The sequence below is a fragment of the Cordyceps militaris genome, assembly GCF_000225605.1.
Source record: "Cordyceps militaris CM01 unplaced genomic scaffold CCM_S00002, whole genome shotgun sequence".
Classification (NCBI taxonomy): domain Eukaryota; kingdom Fungi; phylum Ascomycota; class Sordariomycetes; order Hypocreales; family Cordycipitaceae; genus Cordyceps; species Cordyceps militaris.
The window spans coordinates 5,234,946-5,254,546 of record NW_006271970.1 but is presented as its reverse complement, the minus strand read 5'-3'; the positions used below and the strand labels follow the sequence as shown (position 1 = coordinate 5,254,546).

The following is a 19,601-nucleotide window of genomic DNA, read 5'->3' as shown; positions in this document are numbered from 1 at the left end:
CCGGGCTGCCGCCGGGCGGAGCGCTGGTGGTGCTGCTAGGAGGCGGCGGGCCGCCGGAGCCGCAAGGACCGCCGTTGACGAGAATATGTTTGGCCTCTTGGGCATACGTGCAGCCGTTGATGACGTTGGAGTCGGAGAAGCCCGCGCTCCACATCATGATGCCGCCAAAGTGCGCGTCGCTCTTGTAGTCGTTGACAATGGTCGCCAGCTGGGCGGGCGTAGCGTAGTAGGTGGCGCCGCTGGGGCTGCCGTTGGCCGCCAGGGTCGAGGCCGGGACGCCGATGAAGATTTTGGCATCCTTGGACGGCGTCGAGGCGATGAAGCTGGTCCAGTTATTGTAGTTGAACGGCGCGTTGCCGTTGATGGGCAGAGCGCACGGGACGCTGTAGTTGTTATTGTTGTAAAACTGGACAAAGAGGTAGTCAAACTGGCTTTTGGCGATAATCTCGCCCATGTTAGGCTCCGGAATCGGGCACTGGGGAGCACCCGTAATGACATATTTCTTGGAAGAGTCCTTGGCAAAGTTCTGACGGAGCTTCGCAATCATGTACTGGTAGTACTGGCTGCTGCCGCCATTCAGCTCAATGTCAAAGTCAAAGCCGTCCACCGCATTCTTGCCAAATGGGCGCTGCACCTTCGTGTTGCCCGAGTTGCCGTACGAGTCCCAGAGGTACTGGCCAATCTTCTCGGCCTGCGCCTGCGACTGCAGCGAGTACGAGCTGGTGGCGCCTCCGAGCGAGAGCACAATCTTGACGCCGGCGGCTTGGCACTTGCCAATAGCCGCCACCAGCGCCTCGCAGTTCTGGCCCGCGCCGGCGTTGCTGATGGAGCACGACTGGCCGACGGTGCCCGACGGGATGGTGTTGTCATGGCCAAACTGGTAGAGAAAGGCCAGCACGAGCACGTCGATGCCCGAGTTGGACTGGCAGTAGGCGCCGAGGTCGTTGTTCTCAATGGTTCCGCCGCCGTTTTGGCCCCAGTAGACGACGTTTTGCGCGCCGGGCGCTTGGTGGACGGCCAGGGTGGAAGCGGCGACGAGGCTGGTGAGCCCGAGGCGGGCGAGAAGAGACAAGGAGCGCATCTCGTTTTGTGAAAGTTGAAAATACTATAAAGGATTGTATGAATAGAATATGTAGAAGGTGTTATGGTAAATAGAATATGTAGAAGGTGTTATGGTAAATAGAATATGTAGAAGGTGTTATGGTATGAATATACGAAGGGAAAATAAAAGGAATGGTATGAATATACGAAGGGAAAATAAAAGGAATGTCAGAGGTCATTGTAGGACGGTCTCTTTGTGATCAACGCCTGGAATGTGCGAGAACATCGTCACCGGGGAGGTCTCACCATATATATCACAAACAATTCTTCTAGAACACTGTTGCCAGAAATGTTGGCAATGGCCCGATTACACCTCCGAGCATCCTACACTGGTCATGATGACCTGCCTTTCGGGGTACTAGTCGCCAGCGCTTGAGGTCGTATTCCAGAGAGAGGCTGCCACCGAGTAGACCATCACCCAACAAGGAGGAGACGTTACATACTATGACGGCATCCGCCACCACGGATAAGAAAAAATCAAGTCGGCCCCCGAGTCCATTCAATCGGACCAAGTCCGGACCGGTCATGGCAGGTTCTGGGCACGGGGCCGGAGAATGCACATGCCCTGGTGTGGTAACGATAGAGCTGAGAAGGTGGCATCGGCCGAGATAGGAAGGACCAGCTGCCAAGTGACGAGGGATGCCGCTCCAGCCGTGTTGGCGATGTGGCGCCCGATTGTCATTGGGCGAGGGTAGAGATTGGTCGCACGGATAGATGCGACGTTCCTGCGCTAGCTCGCTCTATTCTCCTCGGTTCCTTTTATTCGCTTCACATGGAGGTGGCTGGAGGGCAAAGGGCCAATGAACAAAGGATCGAGATGAACCAAGGATCGAGATGAACAAAGGATCGAGATGAACCAAGGATCGAGATGAACAAAGGATCGAGATGAACAAAGGATCGAGTTGTCAAGCGAACTAACGGACTATTCTCCGAAGGCGCTTATGAGATTTGGAGTTGCGCCCCTGAAAGAGACTCCGATAAGTTGGGTAAGTTGGCGTTTAGGGTCAGCCTGATAGTTCCCCCTTTGTAGATGTTAGGCTTTCAGCTCCTTGTCCCCTGCGAGAGAGTTTGGAGCCAACTCAGCGATTGGCGGGAGGCAGCAGACTATCTTTCGAGATGCTTGATCTAGTTTGAACTTAAACCGAAGTCAGCTGCCGTTACCCAATGTCTTCTTCGAGCACTCAGTACTGCCAGAACTGTCTGCATGTTCAAGCCTCAGTCCTCCTGTAGCGCCCAAGTAACGTTAAATACATCAGTTACACAGCCCCTGCTGAGAGTCACAACCGGGGTACCAAAAGTCATTTAACCTTTGGGGGGTTATTCCTGAGTCGAAATGCGGTTGTTGCCATACAACTCGGTGTTCCGTTGATGTTCCCCACGTGCGACCATCCAGCGGGCGACTGGCCAAGTTGCATCACGCGACAAGTCTCACGAGCAACATGCGTATCGACGCGGTTCCTTTTAGCCAGGGGCTGGTTCACGTGTCGACTACTAAAAGTCGACGGTGTAATATGACTTGAGCTCATGTGGCACTTTAAACGTGCATCGTTTTAGTAAAGATCCTTCCGCAACGACAAGTGCATAGCGTGGCAAACGAACAAAAAAGTGCAAAGATTAAATAGTTGACGAGAACCATTAATATGATCGAAATGATTTCAAGCTAATACCGGCTTTATGACATGCATCCCGTGATAAATTGTGTGATGCAAGTACATCCGCACTTCTCCGCAGTGCTTATCAACATGCCTCCAGAAGAAATCGCAGACCCTTGCTTCCCTACGAAATCATTAGCTTTTACCTCATTGTCTTTGTCGCTCAGGCCACGTACCTTGTAAGGAATAGGGATAAAATAATCCGACGCCATCTGGCAGTCTCGCGGTGTCGTCTCAAAGATGCGAAACATGCCAATGTCACCTTCGCGGCGGTCGCCCGTCGGGTCGCCGCCGACGACACCTCCGCTGCCCCAGCGGCGAAAGAGCTTAGCGAGCATGAGATGCAGCTCGGCCTGGGCGAGGGCTTGGCCCAGGCAGACGCGGGTGCCGCCGCCAAACATGATGAGGTAACCGTCGAGGCGGGCGTCCTCGTCAAGCCAGCGCTCCGGGTGGAAGCCGAGCGGGTCCGGGAAGATGACGTCGTTCATAATGGTGCGGTACGGGCTCATGCTGATGACAGTGCCGGCGGGGATGTGGTGCGAGTGCCCGGTGGCGGGGTCAGCCACGTCAAAGGACTCGTCGGGCGCGATACGCGAGAGCCGGCTGCTGGTGCCGACGCCGTGCCGCAGCGCCTCCTTGACGACGGCGCGCAGGTACGGTAGGCTCTCTAGCTGGGCCAGGGGCACCTCGGCGTTGCGGTCCGGTATGGCCGCGAAGAGCTCGTCGCGCAGCCGAGTCAGTGTCTCAGGGCGGTGGCACAGGTGGAAGACGGCGAGGGAGAGCGTCCAGGAGGTGGTCAGCGTGCCGCCCTGGACAAGGATCTGGCCGTCCTGGGCGAGCCGCGCCGTCTCCTTTTCGACATCGGGTAGTAGATCTGAAGATAGCAGCTCGTGGAAAATGGTCGGGTGGCTAACGTCGAGCTCCCAGTGCTTGGTGCCCTTGGTGGCCTTGATGTCGTCAATTTGGTGGCGTACATCGTTTTTCAGCTTTAGCCAGCCGTCCCAACCTGTGACTGTGAGTTCATGCTCGCGGTGTTGGCAGAGGAAACGACGTACCAGGTACCCAGCGACCGGAAATTGATTCCGGCAGGGCGTTGACGAGGGTAAGGGCCCAGTTCATGTGCTTGATAATGGGGCCCCCATATGTGTGCCTTGGAGCAGGCTGTCCGTGGTGTGAGCGCCAAAGTCGGGCTCCTCGACTGCGATGCGTTAGTGCTTTGATGCATAGTCCGGCTCGCGTGCATACTGAGATGGTCGCTGCGCGCAAATGCGTATTCGTTGATGACGTCTGTATGCGCTTGTTAGCTCTGGCTACGTTTCAGTGATACACAAGGAAGCGCACCATTGGTGTAAGCAGAGAACGGATACATGATATTCATCGGCTCCGTCGAACGTTTCTTTCCTTCGTCGCGCAGGCGACCCAGGAGCCGATCCACCCGCTCTTCGAGGATGGGTTGGAGATCACGAACGCTCTTGGTCGAGAAGAATTGATTCAGAGGGGTTCGTCGGAGTCGATGATGGTCGTGGTCTAGAGTCGCCAAGCCACTGTCTACGCAGAGTCAGAATGTGCCGAGAAAGGCGGCATCGCTGTTACGTACGAGGAGCTCCAAACTATAGAGAGGTCAGCAAAAGTCCATTATTATTTCTACATAAAGAGCCTTCCTCACCTGTTTTGCCCAGAACAACCACTTGTGGCGACGGCGGTGCGGCCCGGCGTAGAGCTCCGGGTGAAAGTCGTGATCACTGACATGGACCTCCCAGGGATTGATCCTCACGACCGGACCGTACTCCTTGTGCATCTCGACGATGCGAAAGGTGTACTGGCCACCGAGTATAATGTCGTAGTAGAATTCATAGTACTGCGTCAGCGCGGCGAGCTTGGGGCCGGGCAGGTGCGCAATGGGACTGTACCGCAGCCGGTAGACGCCCAAGCAGACGGCGTAGACGAGCCAGCATGCGAGAGAGGTGCAGACGGCCAGGTTCCAGGTGAGGCCGGCGATCATGTCTGGCGTCTCCATGGTGAAGAGTCGTCGTTTGCGAATCCGGGTGCCAGTTGCAGTCTGTTGGCAGCAACCGCGTTTGCGAATGCAGGAGAAGGCAGATAACTATGGGACACTCGGCACCCTTTTATATAGGTACAAGACAGTAGTATTATGATGGTGTAAGGCGCATGCATGTAAAAAAAACCGGCCGTCGCAGAATACCCTGAGTAGATAGGTACATAAGTAGGTAGGTAAGCAGGCGGCTGGCAGCTGGCAGCTGGCAGTTGGCAGCTGGCGGCAACGGCAACTCAATCTTGTCTCGACTGCAGTCGTCTTGTCGCCATCCTTGCCTTAACATGCACGCACACCCTGCCTTGTCGCATCCTCCAAAGCATCACACCTTCATTAGCCGTTGGCCCTATCGGATTGCAGCAAATTACCTACAGCCTGCAGCATGACAGCCCGTCTGCACATTGTGTGGGCTTGCCGTGGGCCATGGGGAACCGGGGTTGGGCGAAAGCCCTTCTCCTCCTCCCTCCAAGCCTTCCGCGGGCCATTCCGTCTGAAATATGGCTGCGCACGGATATCCCACCTTTTGGTGTGGCTTTGTTTCTTGCTGTTGTCGCTTCTCCGGATCGCCGTCTGCTTAGCCCAGGCGCCGGCTAGTCCTTGCCGTCGGCGTGCTCCGCGGCACGCGACCACCAATCATAACGTGTGATTTCTTTTTTTTTTCTTGCCATGTCCAACAAGCACAAAACAAATACTAACATTGACGCTCAGACACAATCCAATTGTCTCTCGTTGGCCCCCGAAATCCTGCAGCCCCCATGGCCCTCCCCTCCACTCCACGAACGCGCCACCCCACGCTCATCACACCGCACCAGTCTTGTGTAACCGCAATGCCTGTCAACGCACAATATTTCAAGCCGATATGCTGTGTGGCGCGAGGAGAAAACTACTAAGAACCGCCTCTTTTCGGTCAATCCGCTGATCCGCTCAGCTACGTCTCGGATAATAACGCCGCTGGTGCGGCCATCACCAGTCTTTTTCTTCTAGACCTCACCTCGAAAGATGCTCAGCCGGTTGACGTACAAGCCAGCACCCAGTTCAGGCCACATTCCTTGGCGGCTATCTCGCCGCTTCTGCTTTCAAGGTCAAGCTGCGAGGACAGGGACATGCACCAAGGCGCAGCCTTGTCTCGACGCATTGTCGCTACTGGCCATCACCTCCCAGCAAACCCAATCATTGACGCGTGCTCGAAATGGCCCAAAGAGAATAAGCAGCATAAAGAAGGTCGGGAGCTCAGGACTATATATACACATCAGGGCACAGAGGGAATGAAAGTGTCGCATTCGCTGCCCAAACCATTCGTCGCCCGTCGGGTGTGAATACATATGCTGGCGACGGCCCCGCATTCAACGCGCGCCCTGAAGGACCAAACTCGACGCCGCACCTCTCTGGCATGCCAATCACCGTCACCCCATGCTCCAGACTCCAGCGGTGGCAGTGACCCTCGAACCGGTCGACGCCTAGTTCAAAGTGAGGGTACGCCACGCAGCCACGGAGCACGTCCAACCCTTGCAGGTTCTCCAGATCGCCCATGATGTCGTCGTCCTGCCCGCCCGCGCTACTGTCCGCAATGGAGATGCTGGCCCCGAGGATGAGTGCGCCGGCACTACCTCCATAGATGCGCCCGCCCTTGTCCAAAAAGCCCCGCAGGGCGCTCAGCAAATTATGCTTCTGCAGGTGATGCAGCAGCCGAAAGGTATTTCCGCCCGGAATCGCGACAATGTCGGCGTCGCAAAGTCCAAAGTCGGGTCCTTCAAGACCAAGCGAAATGGACTGAAACGTGCCGAATCGCATCAAAGAGCTGGCGATCCATTCTTTGGTGCCTTGCCACCGGCTTGAGGGCATCGCAAACGGCCAGATGACGACTCGTTGGCCAGCCTTGTATGCCAAATCCCAGATGTTTGCCTCGTCCGTCTCAGAGCCCCCGCCTCCCAAAAAGATCATTTTCCGTACGGAGTACAGTTTCGGTCTGTCGATCGACTTGGCTCAACTTCGTGTCTCAGGCTGTGAGACTGACGGGCTGCTCAAGTATGAGAGTGTTGTTGTAGGAATGATGATTTCTTGTCCAGCTCCCCGCTCAAGTTTTATTAAGCTAGTCGTTGAACCACCAGATTCAGCATGACAGCAAGCCAAGGGCTGGTCACTTTCCTAACAACAACAGATGATGCCAAGGCGTGTTAAGCGAAATCGCAATGCAGAGTAATCAATCGAGATGACAATGTCGCCATCAAACCTTATTCCGAACTGCCAAGTTTGCTCACCGGTAAGCTGCAGCATGCGAGATGCAGCGTCGTCACACACAACCTATTGAACTGCCGGCGGCATGGCACCCCCGTCTTCCATGCAGGCGTGAGCTCAATAGAATCCTCGAACTTTGCTGCACGTATGTTGCTGCCGACGAGCGGCCACGTCAGATCTCGAATGCACAACTGCTACACAGGCGCGGGGCTGCCAGGCCGTGTGTGTTGCGTCAGCCCGCATGCCGTGTTGCACAGGTGAGAGAGTTGGACAACAAAAAACATGTCGGACATTTGTTTCCGGCTCCGCATCAATCCCATGGAAGAAGCATATCATTGGCTCGCTGTATGGCACATGATGTCCTTGCCGGCCCCTTGTGTATGTGGGAGCCGCTGAAGCACTATTTCACCGAGACAGTTCGCCTCCGAACAGCCGGACGACAGCGACCTACCTATCTATCTCCCCTTGGGGCTGGCCATCTGCCGTCCTGTTTAGAACCTGCGGGAAGGCTGCTGCAAGTCGTCTGGAAGGACCGATTTATGGTGTTGGGAGAGCTGACGCTGTCGATACGCCAACAAGGCCGCATGCAGAGCCAGCGCATGCTTGCCTGTGGCCTCCGGCCGACGGACCACTCGCTGTCCCGAGAGCTACCGCCCGATATGGCACTCGACGGCTTTGATATTAATAGAAGCACACTGCTCCGCACCAGGCTCTGGGCTTGTCATGACCTGTTCAGGCAGAAGAATGGAGATTAGGGGCGCATGGATCGAGACAAGACGATAAGCACAAAACAAGTCTATTATAAGGAAATGGTTTACATATCTGCGATGAACAAGTCTGAGGCAACGCATACGCCGTCTGCCTTGGCCTACTAGGCTCAAGCCGACCAGAATCGGTTCCTGCGAGTTTGGGACATTGACGACCATCCCCGCACAGCCCAACGAGTGGTTGCCCACTTGCTGCGGGAGCGTCCGCTAGCTGCATGACGTTGCATGAAGCTCTCCCACTTAGGGTTGCCTATTTTGTCGTCCCGCCCACCATGTGAAGAAGAAAGAGACGATCACGCTCTTTTGTCTTTGGCATTGGGCGCCGACAAACAACCGTCCAAGCTGCGCCCGAAAAAAACAAACAATTTTTGCATCCCGCGAGTGCCCCCCAAGGATCGAAGTTGCAGCATGTCTCGCTCCTCACATGAAACCGCTTCCTTGCCCAACCTGGTCCACCTTTTTTTCTTCGAGTACCATTCCGCGAGGAATGGATTTTAAAAACAAGTGGCGGTGTCGCCGTCTATATAGTATTCGTGATTCGACAATCTTTTTTTCTGGTCGCCCATGCGCTTCGTCGCCATCTATTGTTCCTGACCGAAAAGGGAAAAAGCAACGAGACACCGGTTGCTCCCACACGGCACCGGATGCCAGCCCAGCCGTATGGGAGTGGCGCAAAATAGGGCCTCGAGGATATTTCCCACTCCGAATATTATTCTCCGTAAGGAAAAGAAAAGAGCAAAACGCCGCCGTCTATCTTTTTTTTTCGACAGGTAGGAAATGAGAGGGTTGACTGGTACAAAATCTGTGTCATTGTTAGCCAAAATGTCGTTCAAGTCGCACCGGATTTTACGGTGACGGGATGGAACGTACTAGGTGGTGTAGTAGTCGGAGTGAAGAGGGTGTTTTGTGTTCACGCCTTGGTCCAGATGGTTATTTCGGTTTGGCGGGTTGAGGGTTGCTGGGCTTGTTGATGCCAGTTGTGTCATAGGGTCCGCGTGCCATTGTAAAAGGTTTGGTGCGAGGTGTCGCGACAAGATCTCGGGCCGGGTGGACTTGGGCTGCTCTTGGTTATGTGGTTCGTTGCTGTCGAGTACGGTTGCGCAGACAGTAGCGGCGTTCGGCAGTCAGATTGACGTAATAAGGCGGATATGCGAGTATGCGACAGAGCAGGGAGCTGAGGAGCAACAGTCAGATGCGGGCGCTGAAGAAGAGGAGGAGTCGTGCGAAGCTGCCAAGAGGGAATGAAGTGATGAGAGAGAAGTGGTGGAATAAGCAAGACAAGAAGAGGGACATGAGGATATTTAAATCCATGGACAAGAGGGAAAAAGAGAAGCACCACCCCCCCTCCCACTTGGACCAGAAGCTCGCGTGGCTTTCCAGGCCTCTCATTCCCAGCATTGGCTCACAGACCACCTACACTTACTTACCGGTACAAGGACTTATTCGCATGGACGGTCTACCGATGTTGCGGTCAAAGAGTGAAGCGGCGGTGAAATTCTGTCAAACCCCTGGAGGAAAAGAAAAAAAAATAGGTGAAAAGCCAGCGCTGAGACCCTCACTCTAAATTTCGTTTCGGCTTTTTGGGGGGGGTATGTATTATTATTTTTCTTATTGACCTTGTGCGGGCTCCCTCACTCTCTCCTCTCACTGCCTGCCTGCCAGACGGACCAGGACGAACATGGGTTCCAGATCGACAGGGGTGTGTTGTCTTTGTGGTCCAGGTTGGTTGGGCTCTGGGCCTTTTGGGAATGGGCAAAAGGGTTTTGGGCCCCTTGGAGAAGAAGCAACTGGGCAGGGGGGAGGGGAGGAAAGGGGACGCACACCCAACAAAGTGCCAAAACAAGTGCCAAACCGAAAATGGTGTCGTGGGAGCAAACCAAAACAGGCCCAGGCGCATTCTGGTAGGGTTGTCTGTCTTCCTTACTCGTGAGTCGTCCTTCTTTTAGTGAAGAGGAAAGTGGAAACTTGAAGCCAGGGCCCGGCAGGTCGGAAATGCTACCCGCCGCGCGGGTTGGCGCTTTGAGAGTGGGTGCCTGTGTGGTGGTGGTGGTGGTGGCACTGGTGGTTGCGTTTCTGGCAAGGATTGGGGTTTTAATTCTTGTTTATTTCATTGTTGTCTGCGCAATGGCAACCGAAATAGGGATGGAAGCGAGAGAGACAGGTTGTCACCTTGCAAATCATGAGTCGACACATCTCGTGTCCGCGTTCCCGGAGAGCACGGCCATTGGCTCACCGGAACAACCAGACAGCTGGGCCAGAGACGACACACACACACACACCCACACATGCATCCTCGCTACCACTCGTCACCACTGCCGGCAGCCGGGGAGAGACTCGAAAAGGGCAACTTGATACGAAAACTCTAGCCCCCGGGCGGGCCGGGACGCATGCGCCCGGAGGGCAAATGGCGGGAAAGCATTGGTGTTCGGGCCGTCCCCGTGCATCTATCGCGGTCGAGAGGGCGGGAAACATGGGGCCGTTGAAAAAAGTCAAAAAAAATCGAGAGGAAGGGAAAGAAGTGCGTTTCGTGGCCCCCCTTCAACGGTTTACACGGGGGTGAGGATGGCCAATCTAATATTAACGGAAGTGGGTATCGACCAAGACAGGAGGCGACTCTCGATGAGCTCGATGGGCTCGATGAGCGTCGATTCTCCGTTATTTTCCCTTCAAGTGGCAAAGGAAGAAGGAAGAGCTTGCAGGCGACCTTGTACAGGCATTTTGCTTTTGCGGCAAGTAAAATGAGGCGCGGACGTAGAGGCGTCCCGTTGTCTCCCCCCTACGATTTTCGGTGTTCCGTGGCTGGGCTTCTGGAACAAGTTTTTGCTACTGGGGCCGGCCTTGGACAAGACTTGGTTCTCTGGCGGTGGGTGAATCCATGTTGGTTGCAATGGAGAGGAAATTTTCTGGGGAATAAATCCAGTTTATCCCAAGACAGACTGGTCTAGGGTCAGGGTCCTTGGAAGGCCCAGGCGTTTTTGCTCGCCCAGGTGGGAATAGAAGGTATTGCCATGGAACTGGGATGGAAGGGTCGTTACTAACTAATTAACTAGGTATTGAAGGAGATTGACCAACGACGACTTGAACGAGGCGTGACTAGTGGACAGCTAGCTCAACCACACCGAACGTTGCTTGGAGCTTGCAATTACCTGATTCGTTGCAAGCGTCAAATTGGTCGTTTCGGCAGCGTGTTGCTCCGCCGGCGCACAAGGAAGGAAAGCACACAGCCATTCTGGTGTCGCGGTGAGGAATCGCGCGTTGGCTGGAAGAAGAAAATGTGAAAATGAAATACCAGGGTATTTACGAATTCGACAAGGGAGGGAAAAATAAAACACAAACTAAACGGCGGCAACAAGGACCTGGCGGAGCAGCTTATAAGCTTTTACTGGGCCCTTGAAAAGGCGAGTCAAAGAAAAAAGCAAGGGAATCTATTTCGCAGAAGCAAGAGCGGTCGACGACAGACCCAGTCATCCAGTGTGCCGGGAAGGGCTATTGACGAGGATGTCTTTTTTATTTTTTTATGGAATTTGAAAAGACCAAGCCCATGCTACCAGGGGTGGCAGTTATATCCGTGAAAGGGGCCGATTGATACGACCATGTAAGTTTGTGTTTTCTTTTTTTCGTTTTTTTTCTCATCTCTTTTCTTTGCAGTGTCAGCTATAGACGACGAGAAGGATCTAGAACATCTTTTCTAATCTTTTCTAAATTTAACATGATGACTCGACGTTTCAACCTTGTGCAGAGCCAACGTCTCGGGAGCGAGGGGCTGGTGCATCCATCCATACAGCCAGCAGGGGGGTCATCCCATCTCGAAATGAAAAAAAAAGGGAAGAAAATTTTTAAATGAAACAAAACGGCAGCAAGAAAAAAAAAAGTATAAAATCGCTGATGGCGGTGACAGGGAAACCCAAGAAAGGAAAGAAAAACTTTCTTCTCGGGAGCTGCGGGCGGGCATGCCTCCCGGTGATCCGCCATCGGCAGCTGATGCAGGAACCAAAACACGGCCGGGCGAAAAAAAGAAAAAAGGGAGCAATATACGGATAACATCTGCCGTCTTTGGTGTCGAGTGCCGCTCAGCTTTGCACTTTTGTATTCCCTCCCCCCGTCCCGTGAGCCCGGCACTTCACCTCCGTGTACAGAGTACCTGGGCCGCGATTTTGGCTGGGAAAAAGCTCTTCATTCGCTGCCGTCGTTGGTTTCGTGGCTGGCTGGAAGGGTCGTATCCGTCGCGGATCATGGCCATGGTCGCCCCGGTGGGTGGGCGGGCACCCGTCGTCCCATGTTGCTGGTATATATTATTATGTACCAGAATATATGTGCCTGATGAGTGGGTAAGTGCGATAACGTTATAACGTTACGCAGTGGGTTGTTGGTTGCGCGTGTGCTAAATAGCCGCGGACATGGGAATGCGGTGCGTACGTCGGTCATGCTACTTGGGCCGGCTGACTGGCTGGGCTGGGTTCGTGCGTATTAGCTCATGACAGGTCTGCATGGCGTATGAATACGTATGCCGTAGAATCTGCCTGTGTACTGGTATGAGTCGCGTGAAGGGTCGTATTACATTGCTGTTGATGCCGCGGGACATGACTTTTTGATATGGTTGCCGTCATGGACCCTTTAGAGACTGCTGTGTTTACTATCCTTGGCCCTCTCCAACCGGACACTGTAAACAGCAGCCGCGATTCATGCTCGTTCTTCCAGCGCCGTCATCGAGATTTGCTGCGACGCACATTACCCTACACTTTTCCCTTTTTGCAACGACGACAAGACTGATCGCTGACTAGGTTCCACGAACCCCCCTGGATTCGCCGCGACTCTGTCCAAGCCACACGCGCGCATGAGCAACGCCCTAGTCGGGGCGGCATGCAGGCAGTAACTTAGTAATAGTTACCAATACCACCCGAGCCGTAACTCCGTATTACTGGTACTTTTCGAACCAGGGGGCTCGCGTCGCATAAGAAAAAATTTCCATGTCTTGTTTCATCCTTCTTTTTTTTTTTTTCAGCAGCTGCGGTCCGATTTCAGCCACATAGTGTGCTGACACGAAACCTGGTGCGGTGCGCGAATCATGGAACTACGATGAAAAAAAAAATTGGTGCGAAACGTCCCGCAGGATTCGGGATCAGTGGCCCGGTTGCGACAGTGGCGCTTCTGACAGGTCACGGCGGGGTTATTCGCGTGCCCCTCATCAGAGGTTCCGTATTACTGGTAACTCTTCAAAGTGACCATCGATCGGAGTAGAGGGCTAGCGGACGTTGTTACTAGAGTGTCGACAGGCTACGCTTTGTGGAGAAGGCTGTTGTCGGACACATCAAGGTCAAGACGCCCAACTAACTACAGCAACCTGATATTGGCAGCAATACAACTTGGCAGAGTGGGAGGAGAATCCTGGGTGGTTTTCCATTGATATAGCCATTTCAGTCCCTTTTAAACCCGTTCTGGAAATACTCTTGCGTACGTGCTGTACTTGCAAAGACCCAGCGTGACGAATGTATGACGATGATGATACTCGGTGACGTTCCATCCCCACCTGTCAACCCACGCAACCACGTCCAACTAGTTAACATTAGAACTCGAATCAAAATTTTCATCTACGAATCAACTCAGCTATTCACTCTACTATCAAATTGACCAAATATTCATTCAAATCCCCTCCTCAACAACAACCTCCTCCTTAGCCTATCCCTCATCATGCCTCGCAACGGAGACGGCTCATCCCACAACGGTCCTTTTGAAGAAGCCGGCCACCCCATCATCCACGGTGCCGGTGCCGTCAAGGTACGAAAAAAAAGCGCGCTATTTTGATCACCACGATTAACAAAGGTTGCAGACAGACAAGGTGGCCCGCGCCGACAACACCGCGCCACTGCCCGACGCCGAAAAGGGCGCCGGCCTCGAGGGCATGAATGCCAGCGGAGGCCAGAGCCAAGGGATCAAGAAGGGCGATCATGTTGGCCAGGGCAGCACGAACTAGCTTATAGGATAATAACAATACGAATTACACTAACTAGTGTTTGTTAAAAAACAAAAAAAAAAACTTGCGAAAATAGCAGTTCAGCGTACCAACACTGCAATCTCGGGACAAGAAACGTTTCCTCACTCGACGGCGAGAAAACAACCCTAGCAAGAACAACCCGAGCTGAGCTTCATTGCGGCATTCCATATTTGCTTTTTTTTATAAGCCCTATGTCCGCACCCATGTCGCGTTTCCCTCTGATGCAAGGGGATATACGATAGCCAGCGACGACGAGACCAACACGCATCGCAAACTGGCAGTACCATCTTCTCCTCATCTTTATCCCTCTTCTTATTTCCCTTTGTTTTTTGTTGGGCGTTCGTTGCTCATGAAAAAGCGTCACAGGCACCCCATGTCGTCAACAAGGCTCCATGTGAGACATGGCACCATACCCTGTCTGCTGGGCACAGACCCATCGTGTCTTTTGCAGACAAGGGTTCTTTTTCGCCACACATGTCGTTGTCGGTTCCAGAACCAACAATGTGCCGGCGCAAAAAGAAAAGGTCAAAGCCAAAAAAACCAACCCAGAAATGCGACAAAAACGTCCGTGCATGAACGGGCGGGATGGCGGGCTGGGCTTGCCGTTTGATATGATGGGTGGAGTCGGTTGATAATGCGGGTGAGATTAGTTAAGAGAATACGACTTGCTTTCAAACGTTATCTACTTTTTTCATTCATACAAATTAGTATGACTGTCATGGCCATGGGCAATATCGTGTCTTCAGGGCTAGGTCATACTTCGTATACAGACATCTTGCCCACTGCGCTTGCTATAAATTTCATAGACGAACCATGAGTCATTTCATAATATAAAATAGTCGACTCGTAAAAACACCTCAAGACTAGTTGCGCACTTGCCAATCAATATCAACATCCCATTTTCCCACCGAGAGCAAATTCCAGGCCTTCTGTGCCCTCTTCACATCCGCATCTAGTCTATCTCCTCCATCTGGGGCACAGATCAGCAACCTTCAAGCCAACCTAGTCCTCGATAAACTCAATCATGACCGTGCCCTGCTTCAGCCCCGCCTCCTCAATCGTGGCCTCGAGAGTCTCCATTAGGTCCTGGCCCTGCGGCATCTTCTTGAGCTCAAACACGACTCCCTCTTTGCCTTCAAACGGCTCGGCCTTGAGCCACTCGAATAGCGTCCGTACAGTATCCGTGACCTGGAAGCGGCGAATCACGCGGCCGTTGGCGTGCCGGAACTGGATCCGCGTCGTCGTCGCCGGGTCGTTGGCCGGCTCGGCATGTGGATTCGTCGATGAGATTTGCGCAAACGCACGTGAGCTCGGCTCGTCCGCTGTCGAGTCCTCGGCCGCCTTGCCCTGATCTTTGGTGAGGGCGTCTGGATCGTGAATGCTGGGTGTCGACGTCGAATTGCCGCCGCTGCTGCCGCTGCCGCCCGCACCGGGCCCGCTGAGACTGTTCTTGAGCGCCATCTCTAGCATCTCCTCCTCCGTCATGCGGCCCACGTCAACCACGGCTGGCTTGGGCCCGCTAGGCTTGGCCACGGGGTTTTTGCTGTTGGCCGCCAGGCTGTACCGGTCCAGGAACTCGGCCAGCTCGGCGTGAAACTCGCTCGCGCCAGGAAACGGCCGCCCGGACCAGACCTTGACCTGCTCGCCCGTCCGTGGGTCAATGATGGAGACGTGCGGGTAGTTGTCGGGGTTCTCGTGCGTGCGGTTGGGAAAGTAAAACGTGAGGTACTCTTCTGCGTCGGGGTAATCTTTGTCGTACTGCAGAAAAATGAAGTTCTCCGACACCAGGTCTTTGATGGACTGATCCTTCCAGATATCGCGGTTGAGTGCCTGGCAGTTAAAGTCGCTCATGTCCTGCAGGTTGACTAGGATCCATTTGCTGTCGCCTTTGCCCAGCGTACGGGCCTCGTCCCACGACATGCGAGCCATGAGCTCGTATGGCGGGCGAAACAAATCTTCCAGTCGCCGCGCGTGCGTGCCGTTGGCCGCTCTTCCGGCTGATGACTCGCCTACCGATGAGGTACCGTCTCCCCATATACGCTGTGAAAACGGACCGGTTGGGCCGCTAACGCGTCCTCCTGCTTTCCAGTCAGCTACCAATTCCAACTTCCAACCAGGAGTCTCCTTCTTGCTTACTCGCTCCCGGTCGGCGCCGTCGAAGGCTCTCCAAAACAGCCGCATCATCATCCGGTCCCCAGGCAGATCCCGGGGCCACCAGCGTCTCTGTCGTTCTCGCAATCGGGGCGCGCACATGACCTTCACCGCCTCCGCCACTCTGATAGAGCTCTTCTTGTAGTCTCCTGGCCATGGCGGCATCCTCATCCTCTTGTGCGTAGTTGGCCGCCAGCAGTGCTGCCTGGTGGCCGCTGTCGTCGTCGTCGTCGTCATCGTCGTTTACGGTGTCTTCGGCGCCACTGTCAGCGTAGCTGTCGTCCATTTCTTCGTCGTCGCTAGGAATGTGAATGACGCCGCTCGGGTCTGCTCTTGAAGCACCGCCTCGAGCTCGCGATGTAGTCGTGGGGACCGCCGTGGCAGTGACGGTGGTGGTTCTAGAAAGACCAGCGCTCATGCCAGATACCAGCTCTGGGTTCTCAAAGAAGAGGGCTATGGCACGTTCGAGGTTGTCATTGGCGATCTGGAGGAACCCGCGAGCGACATCGGTGCTAGAGCCGGTGATGCCAGCAAAGCTGCTAATGTTTTCCTCGTCCATGCTGCCGGGGTTACCTTTTCCAATCTATGTATCGGATCCTATGCAAGTGGTCCCCTGCCTGCTTGTCGGTGAGTAGGTGCCTGACCGTCGAAGGCTGTTTTTGGGGGCGAAGGGTAGTGCTGGTGAATAGACGGCAGTATGTTGTCGTACTAGATACTAGGTAGCGATGGCAGGACGGGTGCAGTGGGTACAGCGCCTTTTCTGAGCCGTAAATCAAGGTTGAAATAGTCTCGGGGCGTCGTTCGTCGTGTGATGTGTGGTCGAGGCCGCGCAGGCAATGTGAATTGTAGAGAGAAGAAGCAGCGGTGGGTGCGGCAAGGCGAGGGTGGGTTGTTCCGTTTGCCCCAGGTGGGCAAGTTAGCTTCTCGCAAGGGCGTCGCCAGAGCTAGGATGCAACGAAGCGAGGGCTGAAAAAGACCATTCCCGCAAAAGTGGTGGGCAGGTGCTGATGTGAGGAGGAGATGTCATTCCACAAAGCAAACGGCGGTATTCACGTCGACACGGGGTAAGCTTGTTCCGTTTACAGTTCGTTGCCCCTCAAGTCTCTCTGACGGGACAAATCGCGACCGCGACTCGCCAGGCGCCCTTCTGGCCCGCTTGCATGACGCAACAAGTCAAGTCAGCCATGCCCCGCCAACCCGTACCCTACAGTCAGTCACAGTAGGATGATGCAGAGAGAGCCCTTTGATGGCACAAAAGAATCCCGAGAAGCAGGAGCAGCATGGCAGTCGTTTGTACTTGCGAGTGATGAACTTGTAAGGGATGAATGGCACCATGACCGCACGCGCTCTGTACATCGGTCGGTGCGACGGGAAACGAGCCGGATGCAGAATTGCTTCCAGAACCAGCCACTGGTAATACGACCACACGGAAAAAGGACTGATATTTCTACGACTACTCCGGGGATTCGTTCTTGTAGACAATGCATGATTCAAGTGACAAAATAAAATCAGGGAAAAATCGGCAAAAAGCGTGTCCGGGACTTTGTCGACCAGTGTCGCCACAAGCCAGGTTGCGCCTTCCTCAATGTACCGCCAAGGAGCAAGAGCAAAGTCAACAAACATGCTGGCATATTCTTCTCCACGTCCGTCATGCCAACCGAGGCCAACCTAGTTTCTTCAAGTTTTGAATCTATCTCTGGTGTCTTGATTTATCTGCCGCCATCCCGGCGGAGCATCTCGCAGCTGCTGCTGGCTGTCGACTTGTCTTCAACACTGCTCTGCTCCGCGTTTTTATAATTTTATCCGCCATCATGTTTGGCCAAAAGTGAGTGGAATACTGTGCCGCACATGACTTGTAGTCACTCATCTAACCCGCCGCCTGATAGATCCATCACCATCAACGGTGCAGAGGTCGGCATAGAGGCCATCCTGCTCGGTGCCACGACGTCGATCGGAGGCTTGCTCTTTGGCTACGACATTGGCCAAATTTCGGGGATTCTATTGTTCGAAGATTTTAAGAGACGCTTTGCTACTAAACAACCTGACGGGAGCTTTGAGTGGAAGGCTATCATCCAGTCACTCCTGGTCTCCCTCATGAGCATTGGCTGTCTGTTCGGTGCACTTTCCGGTGCCTAGTAAGACTCTTGTGGCCGGCTTCTGAAAACTTGGCTAACACGATACAGCACTTCCGACTGGTGGGGAAGAAGAAGGAGCATGTCGTTTGGCGTGGCGGTCTTTATTGTTGGTAGGATACTTCAGATTACCGCCATGCACAGCTGGATTCATATGATGATGGGACGATTCATCGCCGGCCTCGGTATTGGCAATCTATCTGTCGGTGTCCCCATGTTCCAATCCGAGTCGGCCCCGCGCGAAATTCGAGGTGCAGTTGTGGCTTCATACCAGCTCATGATTACCATTGGCATCCTCAGCGCGAATCTACTCAACTACAGCGTCCGCAGCCTCGAACAAAGCGACGCATCCTGGCGCATTGTCATTGGAATCGGCATTTTAATGTCTGTGCCTCTGGGTCTCGGCATCATGTCCGTACCAGAGTCCCCTCGATGGCTTGCTTCGAAAGGCGACTGGGCAGGGGCACGCTTGTCACTCGCTCGCCTGCGAGGCAAAAAGGACGATCTTACAAACCCCTTGATCGAACAAGATATTGGCGAGATGTGGCAGATTTTGGAGAAAGAGAACCAAGTTGGCCAAGGATCCTGGCTGGAATGCTTCTCGACCAAGACTACCACGCCCAAGGTTCTCTACAGGACCCTGCTCGCCATCGGTATCCATTTCTTGCAGCAGTGGTCCGGCATCAACTTTTTCTTTTACTATGGCGCCGGCATCTTTGAATCGGCTGGTGTTCAAGACCCTATGCTCACGCAGCTCATTCTCGGCTCCGTCAATGTGCTCATGACCTTCTATGGACTCTACGTCGTGGAGAGGTTTGGGCGTCGGTGGCCCTTGATCATTGGTGCTATCTGGCAAGCTGTTTGGCTGCTCATCTTTGCGGCTGTTGGTTTTGTCAAACCCCCGGCTCAACACCCCAAGACTGGAATCATCATGATTGTATGCGCCTGTATGTTTATTGCGTCATTCGCTGGAACATGGGGCCCAATGGCCTGGGTCGTTATTGGCGAGACCTTCCCCCTTCGCACCCGCGCAAAGCAAGCCTCTTTGGCCACGGCAGGAAACTGGCTTGGAAATTGTAAGTGCCGACCTTTCTTCAAGATTACAGGCGCTAATATGAGCAGTCATGATTGGCTTCTTGACACCCCTTGCCACTGATGGGATCGGCTACGCATTCGGCTTTGTCTTTGTCGCCACCAACCTTGCTGCGGCCCTCCTTGTCTATTTCTTTTTGTACGAGTCCCGCACACTGAGTCTGGAGCATGTCAATCTCATGTATGGCCAAAGCGAGCTCAAAGCCTGGAGCAGCTCTAACTGGGTGCCTCCGGGCTATGTCACCAGAAGACTGCGTGCTGGACAGGCAAATCCTTCAAAACAAGCTGCAAAGGGCAATGAAGCTGTCTAGCCAAGGGTGTCTGTGTTGTTGAGCTGGTTTTATTAGGTATCCTGAATGTCTGCGACTCGTCGCTATGCGTATCCTTGCTCAAGTAGAGTTAGCCTAGTATCAATAAACAACCCGC

At 54.0% G+C, this 19,601-nt stretch overlaps 5 protein-coding genes across 5 annotated transcripts in view; 2 read left to right on the top strand and 3 right to left on the bottom strand.

The window, feature by feature from the left end:
* Positions 1 to 1,327, bottom strand: part of CCM_03587 (chitinase 3 precursor, putative) — a gene marked incomplete at both ends in the record, with an annotated part of 1,606 nt that extends 279 nt beyond the window's left edge. The window contains 2 exons of the mRNA XM_006668738.1: positions 2 to 1,105; positions 1,289 to 1,327. Coding sequence (XP_006668801.1) covers positions 2 to 1,105; positions 1,289 to 1,327 — 1,143 coding nt within the window. The remainder of the gene's footprint in view (position 1; positions 1,106 to 1,288) is intronic.
* A 1,511-nt stretch (positions 1,328 to 2,838) lies between these two features.
* Positions 2,839 to 4,770, bottom strand: CCM_03586 (Cytochrome P450; the record flags this gene model as incomplete). Its single annotated transcript, XM_006668737.1, has 7 exons — positions 2,839 to 2,877; positions 2,930 to 3,759; positions 3,809 to 3,946; positions 3,999 to 4,040; positions 4,095 to 4,301; positions 4,351 to 4,363; positions 4,420 to 4,770. 7 exons carry the CDS (start codon positions 4,768 to 4,770, stop codon positions 2,839 to 2,841), a joined length of 1,620 nt encoding a protein of 539 aa, XP_006668800.1.
* An 8,726-nt stretch (positions 4,771 to 13,496) lies between these two features.
* On the top strand, positions 13,497 to 13,779 carry CCM_03585 (uncharacterized protein; the record flags this gene model as incomplete). The annotated part of the gene is made up of 2 exons (XM_006668736.1): positions 13,497 to 13,583; positions 13,636 to 13,779. 2 exons carry the CDS (start codon positions 13,497 to 13,499, stop codon positions 13,777 to 13,779), a joined length of 231 nt encoding a protein of 76 aa, XP_006668799.1.
* Positions 13,780 to 14,802: 1,023 nt separating this feature from the next.
* Positions 14,803 to 17,113, bottom strand: CCM_03584 (UBX domain protein (Ubx5), putative; the record flags this gene model as incomplete). The annotated part of the gene is made up of 4 exons (XM_006668735.1): positions 14,803 to 15,878; positions 15,937 to 16,534; positions 16,668 to 16,895; positions 17,063 to 17,113. The coding sequence occupies 4 exons, from the start codon at positions 17,111 to 17,113 to the stop codon at positions 14,803 to 14,805; spliced, it is 1,953 nt and encodes a 650-aa protein (XP_006668798.1).
* A 649-nt stretch (positions 17,114 to 17,762) lies between these two features.
* On the top strand, positions 17,763 to 19,486 carry CCM_03583 (high affinity glucose transporter ght1; the record flags this gene model as incomplete). The annotated part of the gene is made up of 4 exons (XM_006668734.1): positions 17,763 to 17,776; positions 17,838 to 18,086; positions 18,135 to 19,159; positions 19,206 to 19,486. The coding sequence occupies 4 exons, from the start codon at positions 17,763 to 17,765 to the stop codon at positions 19,484 to 19,486; spliced, it is 1,569 nt and encodes a 522-aa protein (XP_006668797.1).
* Between the last annotated feature and the right edge of the window lie 115 nt (positions 19,487 to 19,601).